This window comes from Buceros rhinoceros, unplaced genomic scaffold (genome assembly GCF_000710305.1).
Source record: "Buceros rhinoceros silvestris isolate BGI_N320 unplaced genomic scaffold, ASM71030v1 scaffold5075, whole genome shotgun sequence".
NCBI classification, from domain to species: Eukaryota; Metazoa; Chordata; class Aves; order Bucerotiformes; family Bucerotidae; genus Buceros; species Buceros rhinoceros.
Genome location: NW_010414442.1, coordinates 42491 through 52017, shown reverse-complemented (window position 1 = coordinate 52017; position 9527 = coordinate 42491). Strand labels below are relative to the sequence as shown.

The 9527-nt window shown below is 42.2% G+C and overlaps 1 protein-coding gene across 2 annotated transcripts in view; it reads right to left on the bottom strand.

The window, feature by feature from the left end:
• Positions 1 to 936: 936 nt before the first annotated feature.
• FAM120A (family with sequence similarity 120A) overlaps positions 937 to 9527 on the bottom strand; it is a 45914-nt gene continuing 37323 nt past the window's right edge. For both annotated transcript variants that reach the window (XM_010137087.1, XM_010137088.1), the window contains exons 15-17: positions 9196 to 9337; positions 5503 to 5599; positions 937 to 2911 (exon numbers count right to left, since the gene is read on the bottom strand). In XM_010137087.1, the coding sequence (XP_010135389.1) occupies positions 2600 to 2911; positions 5503 to 5599; positions 9196 to 9337 (551 nt within the window). In that variant the 3' untranslated portion in view covers positions 937 to 2599. The remainder of the gene's footprint in view (positions 2912 to 5502; positions 5600 to 9195; positions 9338 to 9527) is intronic.

Here is a 9527-nt window from a genome sequence, read left to right as displayed (position 1 = left end):
GAGGGCAACGGCCGGGGCTTAAACGGTACAGGAGGAAAATCCGCACGCCAGGTCAAGCACACGTACATTGTGCAAGCTGAACTTCTCACTGTAGTTTCTGGAATAAGTAAATGCAGCACCTTACGTTTGGGCGACTGAAGGAGTCGATTTGGTGTACTTTGACATCCAGGTTTCATCCACTCTTGGGCGGACAGCTTGTCCCACTGGCTGCCCCTGGGAAGGGGGCGCTGGCACAGTTACAGTGAGGGAAGAGTGAAGGCATTACGAGGTTATGCTGCAAAGTGAAACTGCTGGGAAAGAGGGCAACTGGTGCCTCAAACCTTCACCAGAACCAGAGGCTAGATTGTCCTTCTAGCATAGACAAGCTCTGACATGGGGTGAGTAACAGGGGTAGGAAGGGATGGGATCCCACCGGAGTTCAACAGTGGGATCCCCTACAGCGTTGTGACACCAGCCAACCACTTCCCTCCAGCCTGTTTGACCTGGGCAGGAGGGATGAAGACTGGCTGTCACCGTCTGCACAGAACCCAGCTGTGCTGCAGTGAACTGCACCTGCCCCAGCACACAGCGCATGAATCTACAGCTCCTCGTGTTGCATCAGTATGATCCATGATGTAGAATACACTCCTGCGTAACGAAGAGGTTTTTCCTCAGCTACAAGGAGCTGAGACGCAGGCGCTGTCAACCATCTTATACCGCAAACCCTGTGTGCACTTGGGCTGGTCCTTTTTTTCTTTAACCAGCTGCCCCTGTTACTTCTGTCTAACCGTCTGCACGTGGCCGTGGACAGCGGAAGCAGCTGCAGCGAATGAAAAGGACAAAGCGCTGCTCCGGGCCAGCGCAGCGTCCCCAGCTGTGGCAGCACACGAAGGTGGTGTTAGCTCCTTCTCTGTCTTTTGGGAGGACATCACGGAGTCTGCTGACTCAATCGCTTTATTTGGGCATAGGAAAACTTTTATTTACAACATGTTAATTAAAAAAATAGTTGACAAAAAAGGCATACAGTATTTTATACTAAAAGAATAAAGATTTTTATTAAGCACTGTAAGTTGCATTCAATAGCCTTCAAATACACCACACCACAATCCATCTACAACCAATCAAACCCAACAGTAGTTCATTCTTGCACAATCCATGAGTTGGGGCAGAACTCCCTTCAACTTACATTAAGATACCTACTTAGCTCTTGCGGGCAGGGAATGGGGAATTACACCTCATTTCTGATCACTAATGTGTGATGAAGAGCATCAGGAGAATTATATGAAAACGAATATAAAGAAATGATTCGGATTTTGAAGTACATTAAGTTTGGAAACACTAACAAAAACATCAAAATGATACAGGTATATTTGCTTATACTAAATTCTTGATGGGAAAGTTCTCAAGAACAAGCCATTTGTTTCCTGCTACAGAAGGGGGGTACTTTTTTTTTTTGAAGATCAAAGCTTTTTTTTTTGTTTTTCACAGAATTTCATATTTGCTAATATGAAGGCATAAAACAGCAACAGAGAACAATAATGCATACAGCAATGAGTACACCAGGGTAACGTTGATATTCAAAACGGCTAGATAATTATTTTTTTTTTTAGTTTTAGAATAAATGCAACAGAGGTCAATAATCACAAAATTTTAAGGTTAGAGCAAGATCAGTCAATGACTAAACATAGTTAACATCTTTTATAGGACTATTACTGATTATTAGCTTTTTGTTTTGCAAATGGGCACAGTACTTGTAAGAATGGAAGAAAGAGGACAAGAACATGCATAATATTAACTACACACTTTAAAAATCATGAACCATGCAGGAGTTCAGCTCAAATAGTAGTACTAATGGTCTACGTCTGATTCAAAACCACATAGTTCATTGATCACGGATGCATGGTATTAGTCACAAAAGTTTCCCAACACATTGTGTTTATTTTGAAAGGTCATTTGCATCGTCGATGATTTCAAGTTTATCTCCGTTTAACTTGCTTGTAAAGTATGTATGATGCATATTGAAAATCAGCAGAACTGCAAGAGTACTCTATAAATTTTTTGTTTCGATAGTTTGCGCATTTTAACACAAAAGAACCACATCAACGGTGATGAAATTTAAGAAAGAAAAACTGTGGTTGTGCCTTTTTCCCCCCATAATCATGAAACCAAAGCCTTAAAGAAAGCTTTATCGTGACACAGTAATGCAAAATCAAATATAATGGCATACATATGGTGCCAAGTACTAAAAATTATAGTTTAAGCTATATATACTTAAAGACTGCCAAAATTTGTTTTCTTTATATTTCAAAAAACAAAACTACAAGCTTTTGTCATAACCAGTTTAAACTTTATGTATACTTCATTTTAAGTGCGGGAGTCAAATGCTCTTCATTCTCTCTTTTTTTTTTTTTTGTTTTATTGTAGCATTTTGACTACAACTGGTTAAAACTAAAAATGTGTTGTTTAAATCTCTGACATCAAAGAGGGATCTGAATTTCCAAAGTCCTCATTTTTCTCTTACGGAAAGGAAAAAATGTACGTAACTGTAGGCTCTCTTTCTTTCCAGATATTCCTAATCCTGACCCTTCCCAACATCCTTCACCCTCTATAAAAAATAAGTTTACTCTTCTTTTTTTAAGACAGTGGCCTCAAGAGCATCATCTTTATGGCAAACACTGTCTGCATTTAGTGCATTTAAGTGAGGATTCGTATTGCACATTTTAGAGTCATTACTCAAGGCACTTTCAGACTGATTGGAAGCCCTGATGTCTCCTGTGTTCCCATTCATCTGGGAAGCTGGTTTTTCCTCATTCACAACTCCATTTTCAGCCAGGGATCCATCTGAAGACACAAGTGAGGATTTAGATTCCTCTGATTTTGACTTAAGTTCTTTGGCTACTTCTTCTGCTGAAGCAGCATAAGGAGGTTTGCCCTATTTTTTAAAAAAAGAAGAAAATTATTGGAGAACCACTGCTGGATATTCACAATCTGTTACAACCACACTAGGAACAGGCAGCATGCACTGTGCAGAGGTACCGCGAGCGATGACCACAGACTAGGAACTGTTGTAGTAAGAAGGGCCATACAGAGCACCCAGCGCGGCACGGCCAAGAGAGAACTGTCGGCACCCCCGAGCGCCGTCTAGCCTTGCCCTTTGATGCATCGGGGGTAAAACGCCCCTTCTAACTTTGCTGCTTTAGTTACTTCACAATGCGAGAGCTACATGAATGTCCGGAAACACCAAAACTGAGAACCAACGTACAGCTTAACTCTGCTTCTGTTCAGAGATGTTACCATTTAATGAGGTGATTATAGGGGATTTTAGGAACTGCAGAGGTACCGTGCAGTGTTATCTGTACTGCTCTATATGCTTCTGGGAGTAGGAAAGTGACTTCATACAAAAAGCACTTTGTAGACTCTTACAAGACTGAGTATAGCAAGAAAAAACAGCTTTATGCAGCATTAGAATGTACCTGCAACAATCAGTCTCAGTGCTCCAGAAATGTAATAGGCTTTAAAGGCCGAAACAAAGCAAGCGGGCTGGGTTGCTAAGAAGCAACGTACTTATCTGTCAGGCTGTTAACAGAGTACTAAGAAACGACTGAAGATACAGACACCTTGCACACCTCAAACAACAGCAAACAGTTTCATAGTGTAATAATCTTAATTTTACACACTGGAACAGCACAGTTAGTACTTCTCTGAACCACTGAAGGTAGAACTGTTCTTCTCTAGCATCAGGATCACGAACCTTGTCATTCAGAAAATCATGAGTGAGTTCCACAGTAACGCTGCATGGGCATAGGACCAGGAGGACAAGGAATTTATCACGTCTGTGTAAATGAACCTCTTCACAGGCTGCGCTATGTATTATGTTTTAGATTAAATATGTGCTTTTGTTTCTTTCCAGACCACGAGTGAAAGGTTTCTCATCTCGTGGAAAAAATAGGGATGTCTTTTATGTCGGATAAATACAGACTGCTGCTTTTCGTCAGCTACTCCAGCCTGTCTTCAGATCACCTCATAGTGACCAGCGATAAAGCCACCACGGGGAGGATATTTCTAGGTGTGAATTCACCTGTCTGAACCTGGCCCTGCACAGGCGCTCTGGCCTGGACTGCCCCGACTGGGAAGTGCCCTGTTGCGTGGGGGTCTTAACTGGGTATCACAATCTACTTGTTTGAGGCATGAGGTCTCCCAAGTTCTGCCTGCCACATGCATTTTAATTCACCTTTTTCTTTCTTTTCCTGTAAAAGGAAAATACATACTCTCCACTAGAGTGACTTGGTGGCTGTAAAACCCAACGAGCTCAGGACTGGTTGATACAAAACGCCATTTATCTTTCTTCTTCCTACTAGACCCAGATCCTTGTGATCACAAACATTTACCAGTCAAATTACATGTCACTAATAAAAATGCAAACATCTGAACTCGCTGGCTGTCTACCACACACTTACAGGCACTATCTGAACTATATTTACAGGCATAAACCTGTAATAAGTCCAGAATACTTGGGAGCTCCTTTTCAGGGCTTCCATTTTTTCATAGGTTAAGGTACTTGGAAATGAGATACTGTATCATTAACATAGTGGTTTCTCTTCTACTTAAAGATGTAAAGCTTCAAATACACATTTGTAGACATGTATCATCTGTGTATGCAGAAATTTAACAAGCAAGAGAAGTATCTGAATTTTTACACCTAGAACACAGCAAGTTTTACTTGAAGTTAATAGCTGCTTCAATATCCACTGGAGAACACTCCTTTTCTTACAGACACCTGCAAACACACCCCTGCTCTTACATACTGATGTCTCCATGACAAATTGCACATTCATAAGATATATTTACTGTGGAAGTTTTCCACCTATTTACTGCCCGCTCATCCATTAGCACTGGGACTTGCATCAACATTCAAAAATGCACAGCAGCACGAACAACGGAAAAGGGAGGAAGGCATAACTCAGAAGCAACTGGCATTTAAGATGAAACCACAATTTGCTTCAGCTACGCTTGAAGGATCCATGGAACAGTCAAAGTCCATGATCCACAGACACTTCTTATGTCATTATTTCCTAGAGTTTTGGAGCCATACAGCAGCAAAGATCCTTCTACTGCTACTAATTCTTCTTCATGAGGTTGGACCATGGTCCCAGAAAAGAAACTGGGAAGGAGTGGGGATGGGAACAAAAATGGCTAATTTGTTTCAGCTTTGAGTTTCCCCCCATTTTCCTAAATTTTCTTCTACTCCCACAGCTGGCTAGACCTGGGTAGGCACAGCCTTCACAGCAAAATGTGTTTTTCCACATCTGTCTTTATAACCAAAGTTCGCTTATAACTGAGACGAAGCTCTAGCCTGGCATCCATGCCGGCTGCGCAGCTTACGGCTTCGACACGTAGGCAAGGGCATTGCAAGAAACACTGTTATCTTTTAAAGTTCTGCTTGTCAATATTAGCTGGTCTGAAGTCCGCACTCACTAGCCCGTAAACGAGAGTGTTTTGAAGTCAGGCACACGGCTTTATTACCTGAATTGCTCCCTGGCTTTTATAACCTCTCCCATAGTACCTTCCGCCTCTTCCAAAAGTTCTTATCACTGGAGTGGAAATAACTCCTCTAGGACGCCTGTAAGTTTTGAGGAAAAGGAGAAAGAAAAATAGGTATCAGCTTTGTTCAAAACTACATTTTATTTTGCTGGAAGATTTTTTTTTCCCCAGCTTTATTGTCAAGTAAAGCTTCACATTTCTTTAAGGAAGCAGTAAGAGTAACTCATTCAGAATTACCCTTCTGCTGCTTGCAAGTGTATGAAACCTAAGCAGTAGAATTACTATTCCTACGGTTTTTCTTCTAGAGAAACAATAAATGAATACTTCCAAGCTTTGCAGAAACATTTTCAAAATGTCAAATTGTCTTTATAGTGCGTTAAAACCAGAGCTCAGAATCCTTTCACCTTAGAAAATGAAAAGCAATCTGAACCTTTTATAAGGCCTTTTCTCCCATTTAATAACACTTCCACATATAAACACACTAGACAGGAGAAAGCAGATACAAGGAAAGCAAACTACGAAATTGCTTCAGTTTTGATGGGAGAAAACAAAATTATCTATCCTACATGTAGCGATTTATCAAGCCTGGGTGCTTTCAGAGGCTTCCCACCAGCACACATCAGGAGTGGCTTTCTGATGTGATTTAGTAAATATGAGAGGAGATCAACGCAAACTTTCCCTCAGCTAAAACTATTTTAGTGACATCAACTGCAGAAACTGAACTCCCATATCATTATGTCAGGGACTACTTCTCACCTAGAAATTGGTTTTGCTTTCTGTCCTAGAGTACGTGATTGCTCTAATTCTCTTCCAAATCCACTGCCTGGCACCAGGAGGTCCCAGCGCAAAGACTGACCCCTCTAAAGCTGGCACAGGGCTGAGGTGCTGCTCAGGTCGAGGCCTCACCCAGCCCAGTTTTTTAAGCTGCCTGAGCTGCAATTGCCCCATTTGCTGTTCTGGCAACAAATGGCAGCTGCCATTCAACCTGATGGTATCTCCTAACAGTTCCCGTGTGCCAGCCAGATCTCTGGGAGCTGCACCGCACACCTCCAGAAGAGCAGGTGAGCTTTTCTGCAGGGCTCCTGCTTCCTCTGCTGCTGTGCTGCAAAAGCTGAGTTACACTGAACTGGCACAGTGGAGAAACACTGATCTGAGCCACGCACGACTTTTCACGCATACTGCAATTTCCAGTGTTGAGCAAGAAGAAATTAAATACTGGGACTTAAAAGCAGCAGCAAAGAATAAAGAGGAAAGAGCTGCGCCTTATATTTGAGTGACTCTCACTGCATTCTTTCCCCAGATTTTAGCAGGGCTCACCATTCCTACCTGCTAGTTTTTTTTCTTTTTACAAGGTGAACGTACGCCCTCTTCAGGGAGCTGAGTAAGATTTTTTTCTACTCAGAGAACCACACTAAATATATTGGTTGATTGAAGCCAGTAAAAAGTAGCTGGTATAATTTTACACAGTAAGAGTAACATCAAGCCCAGTGTTGCACAGGGCATGAGACAATGGTGTAAACAAGCCCGACACGATCCCCCCTGCTGAAACAGGTGAAAAATGAAATAGAAGCGTGCAGTACTGGATGTGAAATTGCAGGCCACGTAATGCGCCGTTTCCTAGTAGTGCATCTGCCAGCCAGGACCCCAATCTTTAGTCAGTCTTGAGACAGAACACTGACTTTACCGTGTTTTCCTTCTAGGTTCTGTTTTCAGCAGTGACTGATGCAGCAAACAGACAAGCTGCCTGCAGTAGCTTTTCCCTCTTTTCTAGTAGCTGCATGGGTAAATAACGCCGGTTATGATTTGATGGGCACGGGGAGATCTGGCATTGACAGTTTTCCTGTCTGAGGTGACAGCTTGTACCCAAACCTCGCTGCCTGCAGACAGTACCTCTGACAGAAAGAACTGAAGTGCTGCTACTGGAGAACAGGATTTCTCTGTTGGAAAGGTTCTTACAGGAGAAAGAACGCCCTTGCAGTGATCTGACCACTTCCCAGGTAAGGAGGGCTCTCACTTGGGACTGGCCAGTATTAGTTCCTGGCTACTGATGTTTCGCATAAATTTGTGTATTTGCCTCTTCATAAATTGGAGGAACTGCTGTTCTGAGAGGGAGGTCAGTGGTATCTACAATGTCAGCCAGATCTGAGCCTGGGACTGTCCCTACGGGTGCCTCGGTCAGACAGCGGTCTGAGCAGCACACGCCACGCGCGGTGCTGCAGCCAGTGCGTTGAACTGATGAACTGAAGCTCTGGACTAAGCCAGATTCTTCTGTTTGTGGATCCTTATGAAAAATGGAACTTACGACCACACACTAACCTCATTTAAATGGTGAAAAATGTTATTTCATCCACCAAAACTGAGGCACAAGATTAAAATGCCCAAAGGAGCCTGGTGCCTCATTCCACACCACAGCTTATTGCCCTGGTCTCCAGCTGCTTCTCCGGCAGAGCACGCATAGACCCCACTGCCCTGCAACAATTAGCTTACAGTTCTCTGAAGCATCTAAAGCAATGCTAGATGCTTATGTTTTGGCAGCTGGATCTCTCTAGAGATGTGTCTACTTAAATCTGCTCCCCTCAAAGTGTCAGCTCTGCTCTCCCACAAACGTCGTCTCCTGCTGCTGAACTTTTCTATAATCTTTGTTTCTGCTGTTCTTACCTTTCCCTATCCCCACACCAGCAGCTCCTGCTTCTCCCTCTGCTCTCATTCTCCCAGGGCTTCAGATCCAATCATTTCCTCACTCAGTCCAACAAGACAGACATTCCAGCTGCTCTTGCTGACTTTAGCACGATGCTGCCCATTGGATTAAATTAATGGATAGAGGGGAATTAATGCAGGTCAGACTTATTCTTTCAGACTGCTGCTTCCTACCCCAAGATGGTATAAATATTCCCACTTTACTCCATTCCTTCAGTATAGTTAAAGACAGATATAATAGGTAGATAGCATTACTTTGGGACTGTCTCCTGTGATAGATACAATCTTAATCAGAGATGGTAAAACAGTTCTGTAAGGCACAGAACAATTAAGCCTGCAGAAAAAAAAACAAACTTAAAAGACTAGGTATTTTGTAGCAAAGTATTTCTTTTTCAGAAATGTTGTGCTCCAGTAATTTCAGTTAAGGTGAAATGAAGTGGAAGAGCTGAAGAAATTAATATTCTTTTAAGCACACCTCCCATCATGACGGTAGCAGGGAACTATTAAACCTAGAAATATCCTTCAGGTATTTTCTGCTTCATAGAAGAATTACATAATGAAGTTACTAAAAATTTTATCATACTTCTTAATAAGTGTTCTACCACGACCAAGAAAATAATTGAGTGCTGTGATAGTTTTGATCCAGTAAAATGTATTTTATGTATGATTTCATGTAAGAGAAAGCCCCAAAGTCATTTCTTCATGCAAAACAATCCAGGGTGTGTCAGTGCGTGTATGTACATATGTATCCTGCTATGTATCAGATTAGAGTATGGATTTTATTTGCACATAAAATCATCTGAAGAACTGTTAAAAATATCTTAAAATAAATGTAAATGCTTTTCTGGATAATTTACCTAATGTGTCCTAAAATGTCTTGTATGCAATTTGTAATGCCCCCAACTTTACCCTGTTTTACGTTTTTCCCCCGACCGTTAAATGACATATGAAAAGCATGTTCTGCAAGATTGCACTTACCCTCTCGCTGGTCCTCCCACAGAAACAACCTGCAGAGGAAATGGCCCTCTACCCCCTCGTCCACGTCTGCTTCCAGCCCAATGGCCGACTACAGTGCCGGCAATTTCAAGTTTCCCTCCCTGAGAAGGAATAGGTTGGACTCCTGCACATAAAAGCAAAACCAAACCTTGATCTTCACAATCATAACATCACAGTTACGAGTGAATGGAAAACTGGTTTGCCCAGATTTTACCACATATAGTTTCCCCTTTTGATACTGGGAAATTATTCCTCATAATCTTTCCTTTCAGAAGGATTAGAAGTCCAAGAGTTTTTCTCTCCCCGCCCCACCC